The sequence below is a fragment of the Ipomoea triloba genome, chromosome 12 (genome assembly GCF_003576645.1).
Source record: "Ipomoea triloba cultivar NCNSP0323 chromosome 12, ASM357664v1".
In the NCBI taxonomy this organism is placed as follows: Eukaryota; Viridiplantae; Streptophyta; class Magnoliopsida; order Solanales; family Convolvulaceae; genus Ipomoea; species Ipomoea triloba.
In genome coordinates this window covers 16,268,403-16,289,799 of record NC_044927.1, presented here as the reverse complement: position 1 = coordinate 16,289,799, position 21,397 = coordinate 16,268,403, and the positions used below count along the sequence as shown (strand labels likewise).

Below are 21,397 nucleotides of genomic sequence, written 5' to 3'. Positions count from 1 at the left end.
AGATGGCGACACAACCCGGGGTAACCCCAACAATCTTTTATTTTAACAACCACAAAACAGCAGTAAATCAAATGGCGTCGTCGCTAGGGAGGGCAAACGGTTGATATTGACTTGTGTTTTATCTTTGGAATATTCGCAATGTTTTGACTTCAATTCACTTGTTGTTTTTACTTTGTTTGTACTAACCTCCCTAAAACAACTACTTTTTGTGCTCAAAATTTTAGTATGTGATGAATCAAAACAAAATTGTAATTTTATTACAGTTTACAAAGAGGTCTTTAATAATTTATAATTTATTTATTTATTAATATTCTTTTATCTTTTGTTTTTTCTTTTTCTCCAATCTTTCATTTCACTTGATATATTTTCATTCCATGCATTGCACGGGTCAATAGCTTGTGTGTGTGTGTGTGTGTGTGTATATATATATATTAGATTATTAGTACAGTAGATTTATTAAAAAATTTAAACGTAAAAGGAGAAAAGAACTCGAATATCTCCAACCTTCACTCCGAAGCACCAAAACAGCAAAAAAAAATAAAAATAAAATAGTATGATGGAGCTCCAAACCTTCTCCAATCAACACACCATCCCACCATATTTTTGGTGCATGGTGAAAAGCGCAACGCCATATTTGGTGCTGCACTGTTCAACCGCACCAAATGTTTTCTTAATTTTTTTCCCATTATGCCCCCTAGTTCCTTAGTTTAGTTTTAATATATTTTTACATTTTGTTAAATTGTTAGATATAAACTTTATATTATTAAAAATAAATTATATCATTTGAAAGATCTCATCAAGAAGATTAAAACAAGACTAATATTGAATATAAAATAATTAAAAATGAAACTACATAAAGTATGAATTTAACAAAATTAAAGCAAAATTAAATCTAAAAAAATTACTTTATATTATTTGCATAATATTGCATTATGATTATATTTTATATTAAAATATTTAAAGATAATATAAAGTCTTAATTTATCATAAAACAAATTATTTTAGTAAAGAAATATAATTTGGTGTAATAGGTTGGAGATAAAAAAAAATTTGGTGTAAGAATATGCTATGCTGGGAATATTCCTTTTGGTGTAAAATTTGGTGCAGAATACGGTATAGATGGCTCCATAAGATTTGTGCAGGTTGAATTGAAACCAGCCCGGGTTCAAATGTAAGCCAAACCCTAAACCCTAATTTCTAAAACCTGATGGAGAGCTGTTAATAGACGGTGCCGCCCTTTGCCCATTTGCACATTCGCAGTTCGCACTTCGCACAGAGCCTGAGCACGACATTCACGCCGTCGCCGTCCGGCCATCCCAGTCTCTCTGCCTCTGCCGCTCTACGACTCTGCCTCCGTCTCTGGTGAGTCGTCCCCGTCCGGCCATCCCAAGCTCGCCGCGACATCCCAAGATTTCCTCCATTCTCAGGCAGTTTATAAGTTTCTCAGGCAGGTAATTTCTAAGATTTGCAACTCCTGTTGGATAAATTTGTGCTGATTACTGCCTTAGCCTTACTGGTGCTTTTTGAAATTTGTCATTAAATTTGAAATTTGTTGTGCTTCATAGTTCATTCTTCATCATATATTAAATTTGAAATTGGTTGTGCTTCATAGTTCATTCTTCATTTATTAAATTTGATATTTGTTTTGCTTCAGAGTTCATTCTTCATACACCCCCATGATTACTGCCTTAGCCTTACTGCCTTATGGGGATTCCCCATCCCCAAAAAATCCCCGCGGGGCAGGGTCTGGGATCTATTTCGGGTCCCCGCCCCGTTGCCCAACATAGCTAGGCAATCCACATTCTCTCTTGCCAGAATATATGACCACCAAAATTTAGTATAATGTTTGAGCTGTCTAATGCCCATTCTCTTGATGTGATTTAACTAAAATTGGAAATTCAGTGATGCAATTTTCATGTGTTGTACACTGTTTTAGGACTTGTTGCTCGCTGCGAAAAGTGGTGTATGCCTGAGAGTGTAAAGATAAACCCTATACCCTACTCAGATTTAGGTTTGTTTGCCTTGAAACCTCGGCAGGTCCTTCTTGCATTGCAGAAAAAGCAGCAGAGCTCATCAATGGCAAACCAACTCACTGATGAATGCAAGTCTCTCCTTCTCCACTCTGTCCTCCAGTATCTCCACCGCAACGGCTTCTCCAAAACCCTCAAGCGCTTTCTTAAGGAAGCTCAGATTAAGGTTTTCTTCTCTTGATTTTCTTTGAGTTTTTGGTAAGCATTTGTAGATGTGCAAAATATTGAAATGACAATCCTGTGATTGAATGGATGTTAATTTAGCAATAACATCATTTTTCTGGGTTATAGAAAAGTAACTACTCCGTATATTATTATACTTTATTTTGCAAGCATTGGGTGTTTGGATGTTTGGTTCAAAGGGATGTTTTGAGGTAATGTAACATTCCTGGGAATCTCACATAATCTAAGAGTGTGGAGGGGATTTGATTCCCATCAATGTTACCAAAAATGAATTTAAAAAAATATTTGGCAGTCTCACATTCCCTACAGTGTGGAGGGGATTTGATTCCCATCAATGTTACCAAACAGATATTGTGATATTACAATATTCACATTCTTGAGGTTATGTGAAATAACCTAAATCAAATGTTACCAAGAGCAAGTACAAGGTAGACATTTCTCTTTTGGTGTACCCTTACTATGCCATTCTTATACTTTCTGATAAATATGGCTTTACCATAATACCATGGATATATACTCATTAAAAAATAAGGTGTTTTTGTTCTTGTACTTAGTTCACTATTATTGTCTATAGGACACAGTGTTCTTCGTGAGATTAATTTTAGACCTTCTATTGGTTTATCCAGGCTTACATTCATAGATCCTATTTCTTGTGCAGGGTGATAGCTGGAAGTCTAGTTCATTTGATTTGGAGAATATGTATTGCAAATATCTAGACACTTGGTAAGTTGGGAAGTGTGATTGAATTTAGTGATGATATTTCAATCTTCATCTAAGTGGCATAATCAACTACAGTAACACTTCTGAACTAACTTTTGACTGATGAAACTACCCACAACTTTCCTTCTATAGTTGTAAGTTATGCATGGTCTGTTAAAATGTTAAATTAGCATGCTTGGAGGATAATGCTTGTAGTGGTAATGCAAATTGAAGGGGACTCAATTTCATAGAATTTCAAGGTCCTATGAAATGTTGCTTTTCAAGATTATAAAGTTAGAAAAGCAAGAATAAGAAGAATGGCTAGTACATTATATATATATCATAGGAATAAGGATTAATGATGATTTTGGAATAAGTTCAGCCACATAATTAATGCTGCTTGATAAAGGAAGTTCCTCTGATTTGTTACATACAGGTGATACAGTCTATTGTGCAATCCCTGGCACTCTAGAGTTGGAATCCAATGTTGATCATAAATCATTTCCTCTTAATTTTACCGTCCCCATTTCCAATAATGAAGTTCGTTACATTTTTGTATTATTCTATAATAATACCTATATGAGATTTGAAGTAGAGTCCATAGTAAAAAGATTTGTTAGGACCCTGTTCAGTTCTCAGTCATACATTAATCTGAACTGAAGCTCCAACTGATTATATGCCACAGCCCCCTTGTCAGAAACATGTAACCCCCCTGCAAATATCTGTATGGTCACTCATGACAATTCTGTTGCCACTTTCAAGACACTCTGTATCACCAGATGGTCACACAATCTCGTGTTTTATTACTAATGGTTCTTTCTTAATGGTTTGTTACACTCTACTTCAGATGATTAATTGATTTTTTTTTTTAAATTTCAGTTCCTACTCTCAATGCTTGTTGTGGTCTTTTATGATATGCAGGAATGATGCCAAATCAAATTTCAAAGGTCAGAAAGAACAAGGTAAGCTGTACAAATTGAATTCTCTCCTTCTCTCTAATATTTCTCTACCTTTTTTTTATTTATAATCTCCCAATCTGATTTAATTTTTTGAATTGCAATATGGTGTAATTTTATTGGTGGATGTGGATCTCTTTGCTCTTACATTGAAGTGTATGTGCAGAGCAACATGAAGATGGAGGACATGAGAGTAAGGAAGTCAATAACCAGACTAGTGCTGGAGATACTATTACTATGAAAAAGAAGAAGAAGAGTAACAAGGATAAGGAGAACACCGTAGTGTGCATGACTGAAATTGTTGATGGGCATGCCAAACCTGCTCCAAAGGCGGATGAGATCTTAACGGATCAAAAGCTCAATGAATCAAATGTCAAATCTAAAAGTAAGAAAGGTGAAAAGGTATCTGCTTCTTTCAACCCTGTTGATCAAGAATCAGAGGTGACGAAAGAGGCTGTTCTTGGTTCAGTATGTGACTTACAGGCTGAGAGCACTGAGAAGGTGAAAGACAAGAAAAGGAAGAAGAAGAGTGCATTAACATCTGAATCATACGAAGGCAATGAAAACCAATTAGCTCAGGTGTCTGGAGGAAAACAAGAGACCTCAGAATGTTTGGCATGTCAAAGTAATGATAGTAAAAATGTTGATGAGGGCAATGCTAAAAAGGAAAAAAAGAAAAAAAGCAAGTCTAGCAAACAGGATACTGATTCTTTTGCACAGAACTCTGTTGAAGAAAAGCCAGTGATAAAAAATAATCATGGAAGTTTTGACACTATAGGAAATGGAGATACTCATTTTAAGGACTCTAAGAAAAGAAAAAGAATGGCTTCTGATGAAAATGCAAACCAGCAAGTTGAAGGAGAAGATATTGAAGAATCTAAGCGAAGAAAGACTGAAGCTGTGAAAGAAGCAAATAATGGATTGGAAAACTCTGCACTGGAGAAGTCCAGGCAGAAACAACACAATGATTCATCTGAGGTATGCTTCTTCCATTTATGGCCTTGGGATTTTCAACAATTATATTTTGGTGCAAGCTTGGCATCAACAAAAGCTGATTGGATTAATACCGAATGACTTGCATTTATGTTAATAAATAACTGGTTAAATTTTTTTTTGGAAAGAACTGGTTAAGTTAATAAAAAATATTTGAACTTTTAAAGCATTATCAATGTATAGATGCTATGCATTAATGGTGATGTATAATCGGCCACAGCTTGCTTATGTTTTATTCATTGGTTATTATGAATTGGCCAACTTCACTATAGTTTTCACAATTAACTTCACTCATTAGTCATGTGGTAGCACACTCAATGTGTATGTCCTTAAATTTCTTTAATGTCATCAGTTGTTCCAGTTAGCCAAAATAAACCGATGGTTACCTAGTTCCGATACATATTAGTTGTGGCAAGAATTCTAGTAAGGCACAGTATCAAATCTTATATCAGTTTTCATTTGCCATAGAAGTTGAAATGGCAACTGTATTGACACAGCTTTCTTTGGTTTTTATTTTATTCATACATGGGTTTGTTTTCATGTTTGTCTCTCTTTTGGGATTTGCTGACCTCAAAGATGAACTTTTCTTAAGAAACATGCTATTTGTTTACTGCAGCCTAGAACCGTAAATGCTTTCCAAAGGGTTAAAGTGGATGAAGTGGAATTTGTTGACGACAGGCTTCGGGATAATTCTTATTGGGCAAAGGTCTGAATATGTAGTTTGATTCCATGTATCTATTATATAGATAATGTGAACAGTAGCGTTAATAATTGAGTATTTATGATTCATTTGCAGGGTGGTGCAGATTCTGGCTATGGTGCCAAAGCACAGGAAGTCTTGGGACAGGTCAGAGGAAGGTATGTCAAATAAGTGTTACATGTCTATGAAATAAGGGAAAATTGTGTTGTCATATTTTCTTTCATTCTGAACTATATGAGAGTACTGCCTAATAGCTGGAATTCTGGAAAAGGGTCACCTGTTGTGTATAACTCTTCTTACATGTTGATTCTGGAAAAGGGTCACCTGTTGTGTATAACTCTTCTTACATGTTGGGTTTGGGAGGAAAATGTACACAACTGTATTTACATTTTCACTGGTGGCTTCACAAGCTTTTAAGCCTGGGACATATTTGTTGGGTTAAGAAACCAAAGTGTGAATGATTGAATAAATGGCCTATCCATTCTAAGTGTGTTAGGACAAAAGAAAGAATCTAAAACTTTATAATAAATAGGAGTCTCTGGTTCTTCTTGATTCTTCAAGGGCATCTTGAATCATCAATGAAGTAGAGAGCTATTGTGAAATTGAGCCTATGACACTGAAGATATTGCAGGGAGTAAATATGATGCAGCAAGCCTGACTAATTTTGTGTATTGATTTCCAAGTTTTTGCTAACTTTGGTTGCTGCAGGGGCTTCCGGCATGAAAAGACCAAGAAGAAGAGGGGTTCTTACAGGGGAGGGCAAATTGATCTACAATCCCATTCAATTAAGTTCAACTATTCTGATGAGGACTGAAAGGATTACTTGGTTTCAAGATCAAATTCCCTTCATGCTTTTGAAGCTTTTAAACCTTTATTTTGCTTTATTCAGTAGAAGAAAAGAGTGCTGGGATACCAGGGAGGGAGCAGAGGGTCTGGGGATTTTTTGTGGCAGTAGGTAATTTGGCAGGCATCAGCGATTAAAAACTTTATTCTTACAGCATTATTGATGTATTACTTATTAGATACAAACTTGTGAACCAAATTTTGTTTTGATTTATGCATGTTTTGGAACATGGTTTTGTGTTTATTGTTGATTTCTTTTAGTTAAATCCTTTGAGGTGTAATAGTATATTTTTACATCAGCAGTTAAACCCGTCATGTTCATTTCCTCATTTCCTTATTATTTGCGATTCTTCTTCTTTTTTTTTTTTTTTTTTTTTTTTTTTTTTTTTTTTTTTTTTAAAGCAAAATATGACAGGAAATACTACGTAATATTTTGGTAGGTCGGCATGTGTATAACTATGATTATTTGATTTATGGCTATATGTTGATGGTAATATATGAACATTATGGTATGGCGTTCAAGCTAAAATTATAATTCTATCACAGAAGTTAACTTCAGCTTAAATACCATTAGATTGTGGAGTCAATGTGAGACTCCTTGAGAAGCGCTCAAGTACCATGAGATTGTGGAGTCAATTTGGGACTCCTTGACCCCTTGAGAAGTTGATGTTCATTGAGTAGTGTTTTATCAAGTAGTCCTTTTTTCACTACTCCGGTTTCTCAAAGAGAGCGTGAAGGGATGCAACATTTACCAGGCATATCACAAGGCATTCATTTACAAGGCATATCACAAGGCATTTGGTTGAATGTAATTGAGTTGTAATTAAATTGTAATTCAATAAAGGCATCAATTACATTGTTTGGTTAGAGAAAATTGTAATTTCACCGAATTGCAATTTAATGCTTGTGAGAAAGGGAAAAATAGAAGAAATGACAAAAGTATAAAATTGGTGATTGTTATTTGGAAAAACTGTCAAATATGTCATTGAACTTATTGTTTTTGTACAATTGGGTCATTGAACTTAAAAAAATATGCAATTCAACCATCAAACAAGTAAAATATGTGCAATTAGAACATTTTAAAAAAATTTTAAAACTAAATTTGAGTTAAAAACATTTCAATATTGACTCCCAACTAGTATGGTAGAGAACTCTTAATACATACATGTAAGTAATATAATTGGCGGAAATTTTTAAAAAAATGTTTCAATTGCACAAATTTTGCTTGTTTGATGTTCAATTGCACACTTTTTAAGTTCAATGACCCAATTGTACAAAAATAAGAAGTTCAATGGTTTATTTGACACGTTTTCTTTGTTTTTTTATTTTTATTATTACACAAAAACATTTTAGTCTTTATACCACATTTTCCCTTCTCGTTCCCTATAATTCTATCCATCCATACCAAACAATATAATTTGAGTTCCTACATTATTCCTACCTTATTCTTTTCTCACCGAATTGCAATTCCTTTCCTTCCTAATTCTTTCTTTCCAACCAAACACCCCGTTAAGTTAAGAACTTAACTCCTTTTTTTTTTTTTTTTTTTTTGATAACTATAAGCTAATTTATCCGTAGTATCTGTTCAACATAGTTATGCCTACATCCTTGTTTGGGATGGAACTCGAACATGTGATCTTCCGTTTAGAATGATAACAATGATGCCATCAAATCACAATCTCGACATCTTTTTGACTCGTCAACTTTGTCACGATGTTCTATTGCCCTACATTAGCATTTTTAATAATGAATTTTAAATGTAACTACGTGATCTAATTACCATTTACATATTATTATCAAAATAAAAGCATATCAGTCTTTTAGGTGTTCTGCTTGAGATAATTTTGGTTCAACCATTATTGTTGAATGAGTTCTTGTAGATAGAGAAATGAATAAAATTAGATAAGGTAGTAAAAAGAAATATATTTTAAATAATCTTAATAAAGAAATATGATTTACCTTTTTTATTTTTTTCCATGGTATTAATAAAATACTTGGTCAAAAAATCTATAACACATTTTGTATTATAATTTTTATATTTAATTACAAGATAGTGTAAAAAGAAGACAATTGACAATGTAGTGAATATAATTAATTAATAAATTTGAAAGTATGGAATCTTTGCAGTTTGCATTGTAGAAAATAAAGATAATATAACTAATGAAATTATTTTTTTTATTTTTTTTATAATGAATAATTTTTTTTTGAATAAAGACATTGTAGACGTCTAATTCTAAATTAAAGAAATGCATATGTATTATTTTTTGTTGTAGCTACTAAATTATTTAATTTAATAAGAGTAATAGAGTGTGGTAATTTCTTTTCATCAACAACAATGAAGTCATTGAGTTTTTTTTTTTGTTTTTTTTTTTCATTCGTTGTTGAGACAAATTATTTTGGGAGTTTGTCAATGACAATTGCTACAATTTTTGTCAATAGAGAATAATAATAAATAATTCGAAATATATGGTTACAATAGATATTGTTATAATGATAAGTAAAAAATTAACTTACAATTATTTTTAGAAGTTTTCATGCATTGATAAAATTATGAGAATGATGTGTAAACTTATTCAATTGGAACCAATGAGATGTCAACATTGTCAATTCTTTGGACAATGATCATACCGTTTAGAGTCCATGTGTAGTTGTATTTCTGATCAACAAGTTAGTAATTAGATCGTGCAGGTCTGACAATGATGTAAGAACAATTTTGTATGATAAATAAAAAAATAATAGTACAATATTTGTAAAGTAATACCATAATAACCTAAATCATTCTCATTAATGCAAAAAAATAATTGAAATATTGAGTCTTGTTCTAAATAATCAAAAGAAGATTAATTAAACAAAAAAAAAAAAACTTAACATATATATTTTTTTAAATCCAACAAAATGATTTTCATGGTTCCTTATTCACAATCTGTGATGCAACTTTGAATACTATGTATTTAACCAGACTAATTTTTTAATACATTCTAACATATTCATAGTATATGCTTAACAATTATGCCAACTTTGATTGGGATGAGGTTCGAACCTATAGACCTTTCTTATATGAATCAATGAGTAAGTTAAGAATAATAAATACTTAACGAAATATTCCGTTACTAAAGTTTATACTAACATAATGTAGGGTTATTTAAGGGAAGAAAATAATATAATAGAGCGTAAAAAAGGAAAATCATAAAAAAAAATATGAACCATTCATTTCAACAAATTACACATACATTTTTTTAGTCCCCTTTTAAAGGCCTAACATTTTTGGCTCTTATTAGATTTTTATATTGTATATTGTATTGTATGTATTGTAGATGTTCACTTTACTAGTTGTCTAGTAGATGCGAAACCTTTGAATTTTCTTGCTATTTGTGCAATCGATAATATATCTTACATAGGAATTGAACTTTCCAACATTTATTTAGCTCTCATGAGCTTTTCCATTTTGGCCAGGAAATACCTTGTTTAGTTTTGCGAGAATTTCTAAAGAATTGAGTCAAAATGACTTTCCTTTGAAGTAGCCCCACTTCTCCCTCACTTAGCTAGGTGGTTCTTTTCATGAGTATCCCGCATTGGCCGCATACTCCACATATGTCAACCGCCACATAAGAATAATTAAAAACACAAATGCTAACCTTGCACATGTAGGCGTCACAATTTTAATGAGAAGTCCTTGAGAGTTCAAGACCCCTATAGTGACTATACTCTGTTCTATAATTTAATTGTCCCTTTTGAGCCTAGGCGCCAATTAGATTGAGTATCCATTATAGAACTTTATTCTAAGGGTTTTAATTGCATTCTCCATTACAATTTTTTTACCAACTCTTTATTTAACATGGACATACTAGAGACCGAATGATTATTTCACCAATTCATTGAAGGGTTAGGCACGGTGCAAAGGTAATATCTCTTTGATCTTCTTTTGAATAAAAAAAACAATAGATAGAAATTGTATTATGATGTTTTTGCTGCGTGATCCTTTTCAGTAAGCTTGAAGGTAATAGTTGGTGTGTGATGTCGTGGCCTTAGCTTTGGTTATTTTGGTGTGAGCGGAATAAATTGTTAATGAGAACAATGTGGCTTTCCTTCTCCCAAAAGGTAAAATTCCCAACTCTAAGAGCTTCATATCCCAACCCGACAAAGCATGTGTGGGAGGATGTAAATCATATAACTCAGTGGCTCAAAAGACAAGACCAAATGCTGGTGTGCACAAGATATATCCCCATACTGCCGCTACCAACAATGGGGCTTTCCTAACCTTATTAAAAGTATAGTCACAAGGGCTACTGTAGTTTTTATTTTGAAAAGAAGCATGAAATGCAATCTCCGAGTTTGGTTACTAGGCTCATGAAACCGGATTCAATGCCTATTGTTCCAATGGATAAGCTTTAGAAGGTTTCATTTAATGAAGAGTAAATCACTAATTGGTCCCTCATTTATTTGCAAACTGTTAATATAGTCTCTTTACTACGTATTCATCAATTTGGCCCCCGAAATTAATTATTTTTGGTCACGTAACTCCATCCGGTCGTTTTCCGGTGAGGACTCCGATTAAGCATGGATAATTTGGTCATTTCGTGTCTTCAACCCTCCCTCCCTCTTCCTATAACAAGCGTTGACTAAATTACCTTTAGAGATTAAGTGATTAACAATGATTAACATTTAGAGAGATACAACGGAAAACAATAATAGTTATAGACGCCGGTGGATATTCCGACGAAGACCAGGTTCACACGATTCACTTCCAGTTTGATTCCGATTCCTACTCCGACTCAAAGTAAGAATGCTCTATTTTTCCTAAAGAAATTATCGGGATCAACCATGCTTTTCACTTTCACGAACCTCTCGTAATTTCCCATGAAATACTTGTGTCCAAAAACCTTCCCTTCCTCGTAGCTATGGAGCCCGTGGTCGGTGGTTCGGATTACTCGAAACGAAAGGCGCCAAGAAGCTATGGAGCTCTCTAATCTCGATATGTGCTCCCGGTCCACCGCCTACCCTTCATCTTTCCAGCTCACGGCGTACTGGATCTTGAACAGAACTCTGGTGCGATGAGGGAGCGGGGTGATATCTACTATTTTGTACAATATTTCACCCCTTATTTTAGTTGTATTTCCTTTATCCTAGTGAAATTGGGAATTGTTTGTGTGTTATATTGTCCAAGTGTTCAATTATCTACAAGAAACAACAAAGGAAGAATTTTGGAGCATTTTGGACAAGTTCTGGAAGAAAAGGGAATTACAATGAAGAAAGGAAACAAGAATACAAATTGGAAAAGAATTGGAAGTTACCTAATGAGCCAAGACCCATCTATCTCCTATATATTCTACCTATTCTCTACAATTAAAGAAGGTCCTCTTACAGAGTTCCCAACCCTAAACCCTAAACCCTTAAAAAAAAAACAAAAAAAAAAAAACAAAAAAATAAAAACAAAAAAATAAAAATTTTTTAGTTTCCTGTTTGTTTTTCTGCTTTCTAGTTTGATATCTCTTTATTTTTTCGTATGTGGGGCCTTGGTTGTCCATCAGGGACGATGTCCAGATTAAGTGTGGGGGGTACTATCTCTGATGAAATTTGGATGGAGTTTGCTTGAAGGACTCAATCTGCAGCTGAAGGTATAGTATGCTTTCCTTGTGTTGTGGCTGTGACCACTGTACTTCCTGCTAGTTTGTGGTTTGTCTGGTGGTACTTGTGCAGCCTAGCTTGTCAGGGATGATTCAAGGTTGAACTTGTGTTTAATTCAGTCTCTTGTCAATAATTGGGTTAACCTCTAACCTAAATGTTTCCCCTGCGTGTTATGCATTGCTAGTGAAGGCTTATGTAGGATTCCGGTGATACCTGTTCTGTCATAGCTTGTCTCAGTGCTCTCATAGTAAAGTCTAGAATTTGCATGCTTTGAAGTGATATAGGCCATTGTTGTTAGCCCAAGCCTTTAAACCTACCCTGTGTTACAATTGTTTTCCCTAGTTGTCCCCTTTGAGCCTTGTTTTGTTTAATAAGTGCAAAGCACTTAACCCCGTTCTTTGTATTGTTTTTCTTGTTTAGCCATATTATTTAACCCTTAGCCCTTAGCCATATATTTCCATTCACCCTTAGAGAGAATGTAGCATTTGTTCTTTAATTTAGAGGAGATTTTCCCTATTTGAGCTTACTTTTGATAGAGTTATTCCTGCTATCTTTGTTCTAGTGTGGGGGTGTGGTGAAGGAATTGTTTGGTTGGTTTGAATTGAAGGAAAGAAAATGTTTGTAAATTGAAAAGAAAAAAAAAGGAAGAGAAAAATGGTTGTTAGAGAAAAGAAAGAAAAAGAAGGATGAATAAAAATGCAAGTCAGGTTGCTTGAATAATTGTCTTCACCCCCACTAGTTTAGAATACTCTTGTCTTTCCAATTATGTTTTGCTCTCTTGATTCATATTTTTCCATGTCTCCTCTAGGTTTAATTGTGAATAGGTGTGAAATTCTCTCTCTTTTGTTTATTTTTCCATACGCTTTCTTTGTTTAGCCACTCACCCTTAGCCCCATTACAAGCCAAATAAAGTCCTATTTGATCTTAACATGCAGTTTTAGAGTAATCTATGTGAGTATGAAGGGCATGTCTATGGGAGTTCATCTTAAGCCAAGTCTTGCATAATCTCAACTGAGTACATGTGCATATAGGGTTCTAATCTACCTAATTTCGGGTGCCCGGTTATTGGCCTGAGAGGAGAACTCACGTGTGATTCTGAGATGATTCTTGAAGTAGGTTAGGTTGCATGAGTTGGTTGGTGGAATGATTGGTTGAGCAGGAAGGAAGTGTGATCAGTTGCAGTGCTTGGAGGGTGGATTATCCTGGGTAATTGCTTGAGGACAAGCAAAAGTTCTAGTGTGGGGGAGTTGATATCTACTATTTTGTACAATATTTCACCCCTTATTTTAGTTGTATTTCCTTTATCCTAGTGAAATTGGGAATTGTTTGTGTGTTATATTGTCCAAGTGTTCAATTATCTACAAGAAACAACAAAGGAAGAATTTTGAAGCATTTTGGACAAGTTCTGGAAGAAAAGGGAATTACAAGGAAGAAAGGAAACAAGAATACAAATTGAAAAAGAATTGGAAGTTACCTAATGAGCCAAGGCCCATCTATCTCTTATATATTCTACCTATTCTCTACAATTAAAGAAGGTCCCCTTACAGAGTTCCCAACCCTAGTTAGTTTTAGTTTATTTTTTCCTTCTCTTTATATTTCTCTAGAATAGTTTAGATTAGTTTTATATTAGATTATTTAATTTCAAGCTTGGAATCTCGGATTGAAGTTGGATTTGTTCTTCATCAGTAAAGTTCTCTTATTCCTTTATTTACTTTCTTCTTAGATTTCTTGCTATGTTTATGGTTATTTATTATTGCTTTGTTTTATTTACTTTTATGATGCATGAGTAGTTAGCTTTTGGGTTTGGATTAGGATCATATTGCTATTCTTGATGCTAGATTTGTGATTATTGCATAAAGGGAAATAATTGTTTACCTAGGGTTTATGTTTGAGTTGGATTATATTTTCCTCTTATTGATAATTGATGCGCAGCTTTTATTGATTTGTTTTGGAGAGGATTTCATCACAACGAAAGTTGGGTGAAAGGCTCAGTCTAACCAATTTCAACCCAATTTTTCCTACTATGAGAATAGGGGTAATTTGGGGGCTTATAATGCTTTTGTGTTTAAGGTTATGATTGATGCATCACGAAAGTGGGGCAATCTTAGCCTAATTATTGTTATTGATTGCGAAAGTAGCTAACTTGAATTCTTGAGTGCATTGCCGATAAATCCCTTGGTTAATTGTTTTTCCCTAATTTTGAATTTGTTAGAGCATCAAGATTGCAATACCCCTAATCTGACCCACTCTTTTATCATATAGTTTATCCCTTATTTTATTTGCATCTTTTATTTTATTTTAATTCCTAAATCATATATTCCTTTGATTCTAGTAAATTCCAATATTTTAGTGCCTAGGATTTAACAATTCAACAATACGTGCCATAGTCCCAATCCTTAGCGGAACGACATTTACACCCTCTTTTTACACTCATCATTATACCTATCACGAGGTTTGGATCGACGGGATTTCCGCCATTCTTCTGCCGTATGGATTCACCGTTAGCCCTGTGTTGCCCAATTACCGTACTTTCTTCCATAGAGACTCCAATAGCTCTTTTGGGATGGGGTTTTGAAGGTAATCTGATTTCCTCTTTGAGGAAAATTTACGTTGTCGGCGGGAGTTTTGTTTAGTAATGCTTCGAGTTTTGTGCCGTTGCCGAAGTTTCCCCACCGGAGTAATGATTCGATCCAACTCATCTCGATTCGTGGAATTCATCCTTTTTTTTCAGTCCTAATGCGGGGAATTCGTGGTTTACGATTGAGAGAAGCTTTTCAGAGTCTCCGCCGCCCAAAAGAGGGATGGAGGGCTAAAGATATGAAATAACCAAATTACCCATGCTTAATTAAAGTTCTCACCAGAAAACAGTCGGATGGAGTTATGTGACTAAAAATAATTAATTTAAGGGACCAAATTGATGAATACGGAATAAGGGGACTACATTGACTGTTTGCAAACAATTGAGGGACCAAATAAGTGATTTACCCTTTAATGAATCTACAACTAATAGGGAAGAGAATTTGGTATGATACATATAGGTTTAAGAATTTTGAGTCAAGAGCAAAGTTTTGCAACATTGGGCACAAACACAAGAATTAAAGCTTAAAAAAAGGTTCTTTTGATAAAGGGTTTGCATGAAGTAAATTGGTAATGACTTTTTTTTTTTTTTTTTTGAAGAAATTGGTAATGACTTTTAAGTACGAGAATCATCCTTTATCCATTTAATTACCATGCATTTCTTTTAGAGTATATATATATATATATATATATATATATTATTTAATTGAATTTTTTATAAGGTAGATGATTCAAACGCTTAACTACCATTCTAAATGGATAGTAATAGGTTCAAACCGTGGTGGTGGGAGTTTAGATTCTTTGAGCAAAAAAAAAAAATTGAGAAAGTATAGAACATATATTATCTTCTAAAGAACCACGAGTATTTCCAAAAAAAAAAAAAATCTTATTGACTACTCTATATCCATTGAATTTTATGTGTCTAAATTGGGGTTAACGGTTGCAGAATAAAATTCTTTTTAATTCAAATTTTCATACACTATTAAGTTTATTATTAGTATATAAAATTTATATATTTAAAAAATTACATTAAAATAACTATTAGATAGAAAATTTAAATTTAAAAATACTAAAAGAAAACAAAAAAGAATGAGTTAAAACATAAATAAATTTTTTTAAAAAAAAAAGAGAGATGGAGGTATTTGTTTTTCGTTTTAAATTTAATATGGATCCTTCTCGGTGGTACACCCTATATGCGGCCTAACAAATTGCCTTAGATTAGTAAAAGAAGTACCGAAGCGAAACTAGAGAAATTCAACCCACTCTCGATGAGAGGTTCAAAATTTGTTTCCGAGAACGGGATAGAAATTAGGGGTGTGCAAGATCTGAAATACCCGACCCACCCGGCCGACCCGAAGACCGAAAGGAGGAAAGCTGACCCGATCCGGATCCGAAGTGTGGCGTCCGACCCACTTTGTGTATTTCTCAGCCTATATATTTTCGGGTAGGGTTAGGGATTTGGCCACCCGACCCGCCCGAATATCCGAAATACAATAGGGTTAGGGTTTTGATGCATTCCATACGACGTCGTTTAGTGAAGTTTATATATATACACATATGTAGCCAGCGTAGTCACTCCACTCACTCACATCTCGCCATTTCTCTGATTCTCTCTTCTCTCCTCTCGACTTCTCTAAGTTCTCTCTTCAAAGTCTTCTTCGTTCTCTCTTGATTCTCTTCCCTACTTCCTCAGTCCTCACTCTCCTATCTTCACTAGTCTCTCGTGAGTCATCGGTTCCTCTGATTCTCTCAAACTTTTAGTCTCATGTCTCAACGAGACCAGACTTACCGGTAGATGATGGAAGCCCTAGCTTGGTCGACGACTCTACAGTGGTGAATTGGTGAGGCGATGGACAGTGGAAGCCCTAGCTTGGTCGACGACTCGACGTTGGTGAACTGGTAAGGCGGTGGACGTTGGAAACCCTAGCTTGGTCACGTCTCGACGGTGGTGAACTGGTGAGGCGGTGGACGGTGGAAACCCTAGCTTGGTCGACGACTCGATGGTGGTGAACTGGTGACTATCGTGACTCGTGAGTGTTAATTGTTGAAGGCTTGAAGCCCTTGTTCTCCAGGGAATATTTGGGAGAAACGAAGTAACATTCAAACCCTAGTTTTATTACTTCTATCTTTGTGATTTATTCATTCTATTTTGGTACATTATGATTTATGAATATATGGTGAAAGCTTTATGAAATATATTCTGATTGTGTGAAATATATTCTGATTATGATGTTGTATTCTGATTTTCTGTGCTTAAAGATGAGAGTTCAGAGTTGTTATTTGATATACTGTGATACTGTCACTCTATGTCTGTGTCTAAGCTTGATGTGAGTGCTTTTGAGCTTTATATGATTTCTTGAGCACAAAAATGGTGGAAGTATGCTACTGTCTGGTCTGTCCCTATGTCTGAGCTTTATATGAATGCTTTTAAGCTTTTTATAATTTCTTGAGCACAAAAATGGTGGAAGTATGCTAATGTCCCTCTGTATGATCTTTATATGAATGCTTCTAAGCTTTATATGATTTCTTGAGCACAAAAATGGTGAAAGTATGCTACTGTCCCTCTGTATGAGCTTTATATGATTGTTTGAGTACAAAAATGGTGGAAGTATGCTACTGTCTCTCTGTATGATCTTTATATGAATGCTTCTAACCTTTATATGATTTCTTGAGCATAAAAATGGTGAAAATATGCTAATGTCCCTTTGTATGAGCTTTATATGATTGTTTGGGCACAAAAATAGTGGAAGTATGCTACTGTCCCTCTGTATGATCTTTATGTGAATGTTTTTAACCTTTATATGATTTCTTGAGCAAAAAAATGGTGAAAATATGCTAATGTCCCTCTGTATGAGCTTTATATGATTGTTTGGGCACAAAAATAGTGGAAGCATGCTACTGTTCCTCTATATGATCTTTATATGAATGCTTCTAAGCTTTATATGATTTCTTGAGCACAAAAATGGTGAAAAATATGCTATTGTCCCTCTGTTTGAGCTTTATATGATTGTTTGAGCACAAAAAGTGTAGAAGTATGCTACTGTCCCTCTGTATGATCTTTATATGAATGCTTCTAAGCTTTATATGATTTCTTGAGCATAAAATGGTGAAAATGTGCTATTGTCCTTCTGTATGAGCTTTATTTGATTGATTGAGCACAAAAATAGTGGAAGTATGCTACTGCATCTCTGTATGAGCTTTATATGAATGCTTCTAAGCTTTATATGATTTCTTGAGCACAAAAATGATGAAAATATGCTACTGTCACTCTGTTTGAGCTTTATATGAAAACTAGTTATCACACGCGCGTTGCGCGATTAAATCAATGCCCAATGCGTAGTTTTAAATTAGTGTTTCTTAATTGGTTAAAGTAGTCATATAATAATGAGAGAGAAAAAATTGCTAAATTAATAAAAATCAAAGAAATAGTTTCGATGCTTATATATTTTAATAAAACATAACGAAATTGTAAATAGCTAAATTACAACTAAAGTAAGTAGAAACAAATAAACCACTAACTATAGATGACTATCTATCATGATCAACCAGTGAAAGTAAACAATTGGATAAAGAGTACTAATTTGAGTAGAGTAATTAAGTTTTCTTATTGCGCATTTGCTGAGGCTCGAAATTGTCTTCATCTTCTCCATCTTTAGTGAAGTTGAGTTTCCTTTTTGCTTGCTGGTTATGTCTTTATTGCGTCTTGTTTACTGGAGGTAGTGAATGAGAATGATTCGCGCAATGATGTTATGGTATATGATACCATGTTTTTGTCTTGTTGTGTATAGGATTGAGACCTCAATTGTATTATATATTCTTCATCTTGTAAGCGGTTATTGATATGTGGAATGTTAGGAACATAATGTAATAGGTTTTGATGATACCAAAATGTATTTTAGAATCCCCTAAGTCTCGAAAGATAGGAATCAATGTAAGTTCGACAAGTAAACTAAGAGCGAAAATACAACCGGGTAACTTGAGCTCAACTCGGAAAATATTTAAGCTTAAGGTAAACTTGTGTGAACATCTTAGAAAGTCTCGTGTTGTAATCTTATAGATAGATCAGAAGAAGGCACGGGACAACACTGGAGGAATAAGGGTCTGCGAGACATCAACTAAGTCTCGAGACATAAGCAGAGTTCGAGAGATAGATCTCTCGATACATGGGGATCAAAACATCAAACAATCGAGACATCAATCTTGGTCTCGATAAACTGACATTTCTCCAGAAGGCTGAATGACGGTCAGGAAGCATGAATAAAGTTTGGAGAAGAAGAATATCATGGAGATAAAATATTAAGGAGGTGCCAGAAGTGGATGCCACATCAGAATTCCACAACAAACGGATAGAAGGTGCACTAATCCAAAGTCGGTCTTATTCCTTAAAACGAGGATCAATGGGAATATAAAAAGAGTAACTTTTACCAAAAGTAGCAAGTGGAGCATGGACTCAAGAAAGTGGATTATGGAATATCCACTACCAAACAAAAGGTACAAGTTACAAGACCACCACTCCATAAAAATGCTGAAAAGATGCAAGTCCCATACACAGCATGGGAGACAAATTTCAAACGGAATAATTTTCCCTCCAACGGAATTATTCCTTAACTCTCATATAAAAAGGACGTGAAGACACAAGTTCAAAAAAGAGTAAGTTTCGTCAGAGGAAGTGAGTTCATTCTGAAAATCTTAAGAGGTGTCTAATTCAAACGTTCAAGTGCTAGTGCTCAATCCGGAATATCATCCAGATATTCAAAATAGCGAGAGAACACATCTTAGTGTTTGAGAGAGTTACAAAGCTTAAACTGCTATACATCTAGAAGGTGACCGAAGCTGCTCTACATCGAAGTTGATTCAACAATAGCTTTTGGTCAGATCGGAGCTTGTTACACTCAACTGTGACAACCAAAGGTCCTTGCTTTGGATTAAGCAAGAAGAGGCGGAGTAACCTGGCAGCTGTCTAGTGAAGATCCTGAGGCTTGAGGCGGGCTTGGTGATCAAAGCTCAAGTGCTCGATAGGTGGAGTAACAAGAAGCGGGGCGAAAAACCTGAGGCTTGAGGCGGGCTTCGTGATCAAAGCTCAAGCGCTCGATATTATACTAAAAAGGGAAGTTTTAGTGCAATCCTTCCAAGGAGTTTCTGGAAGAAGAGTGGACGTAGGCGGGTTGGCCGAACCACTTAAAAATCTCTCTCGCATTTACTCTCTGTCTTTATCTCTCGATCTAACTCTCGAACTGCTCTGCATATAACGACACTTCTCGAACTAACTCAAACTCGTGCTAACTAAAAGGGGATAACTTTTTCCGCTGCGCATAAAACTTTGTCTTCACCTCGTGAGGTATCGAACCTAAACATCCTAAGTTCAAATACACACGAGAGGTCGAAAAGATTTGCAAAATCTTATACAAGTCTATTCACCCCCCCCTCTAGACTTGTACCCCATCCCTTTGGGACCAACAATTGGTATCAGAGCAAGTTCTCTGATCGATATAAACCTTCGTTTATATTGCCTTGAGATCTTTCTTTGATAAATCTTTTGAAAAAGTTTTCAAAGCACGAGATAATTTTTAAAATGGATAGCATGTTGTCGAGACATCTTCTTTTTGATCTTAGCAGGTTCGATGACTGGAAAACACGCATGCTTGCGTACCTATCAGCCCTCCATGATGAGATGGCCGAGGTTATAACTTCTGGACCAGTCAAGATCTTAATGATCAATACTGCTGCAGCTCAAACCCAAGACACACAAAAGTACATCCCAAAACCTAGGGAAGAATGGACAAGTGATGATAGGAAGAGAAACAACCTGGACAATATTGCCAAGGACATTCTCTTCAGAGCTATAGACGAAACCATCTTCCCAAAAGTGAGAAAGTGCAAATCGGCAAAAGAGGTATGGGATACTTTGATGTTAATTGGTGAAGGTGACGAACAGGAAAAGGAGAACAAGCTCACCGTGGCCATGAAGAAGTTCGAGGACTTTAAGATGAAGCCAGGGAGGAGCATCGACAGCATGGAATCTCGGTTCATGAAGCTATCAATCGAGATCAGTGATCTCGAGAAGGAGATTCCACAAAAGGAGCTAAACCTGAAGATCCTCGAGAAGGAGATTCCACAAAAGGAGCTAAACCTGAAGATCTTACGAGGTCTTACCAAGGAGTAGGAGCTAAACCTGAAGATCTTACGAGGTCTTACCAAGGAGTGGGAGCTAAACCTGAAGATCTTACGAGGTCTTACCAAGGAGTGGGAAATGAAGGTGATCACAATACGAGGTCTTACCAAGGAGTGGGAAATGAAGGTGATCACAATGCGTGATCTTACCAAGGAGTGGGAAATGAAGGTGATCACAATGCGTGACCACAGGGATTTGAAGAACACCACAACCGACCAACTGTTCAGAGATCTCAAAGCCTTCGAATTTGAGATGCTTCCGAGAGATGAAGACGTGGTGGACAGACGGAATGTGGCACTGGTTGCTGATCAACCATCCACCTCTTCAAGGTCAGATCCTAATCCCACTAATAAGTTATCTAACGAACAATTTGCTCTCTTCATGAGGAAATTCAGGAAATTCATGAGGAAGTCAACGGAGAGAAACACAAGTTCACCTTCCTCCTCAAGAAGGAACAATGAGAAACATTCATCCAGAAGGATAGAGGAGGAAAATCAGGGTCTTTGCTACAACTGCAGGAGACCAGGACACTTCAAAGCCGAGTGCCCTTACCCTACGGTAAGTAAGTATCAAGGCCAAGAAGGCAGGGATTCCAGGAGAAAGGAGGAATCCAAAGAGA

At 35.3% G+C, this 21,397-nt stretch overlaps 1 protein-coding gene across 5 annotated transcripts; it reads left to right on the top strand.

Moving 5' to 3' along the window:
• The first annotated feature begins 1,157 nt into the window (after positions 1-1,157).
• On the top strand, positions 1,158-6,729 carry LOC115999801 (lisH domain-containing protein C1711.05-like). Of its 5 annotated transcripts, none has more exons than XM_031239719.1 (8): positions 1,158-1,447; positions 2,038-2,196; positions 2,872-2,936; positions 3,792-3,874; positions 4,035-4,846; positions 5,478-5,567; positions 5,658-5,719; positions 6,270-6,729. In XM_031239719.1, exons 2-8 carry the CDS (start codon positions 2,077-2,079, stop codon positions 6,373-6,375), a joined length of 1,338 nt encoding a protein of 445 aa, XP_031095579.1. In that variant the 5' UTR covers positions 1,158-1,447; positions 2,038-2,076; the 3' UTR covers positions 6,376-6,729. The 5 variants fall into 5 exon arrangements, with proteins under 5 accessions (XP_031095579.1, XP_031095576.1, XP_031095578.1 ...); XM_031239716.1 differs by having other exon boundaries at positions 1,937-2,196; XM_031239718.1 differs by having other exon boundaries at positions 1,158-1,451.
• Positions 6,730-21,397: the final 14,668 nt, after the last annotated feature.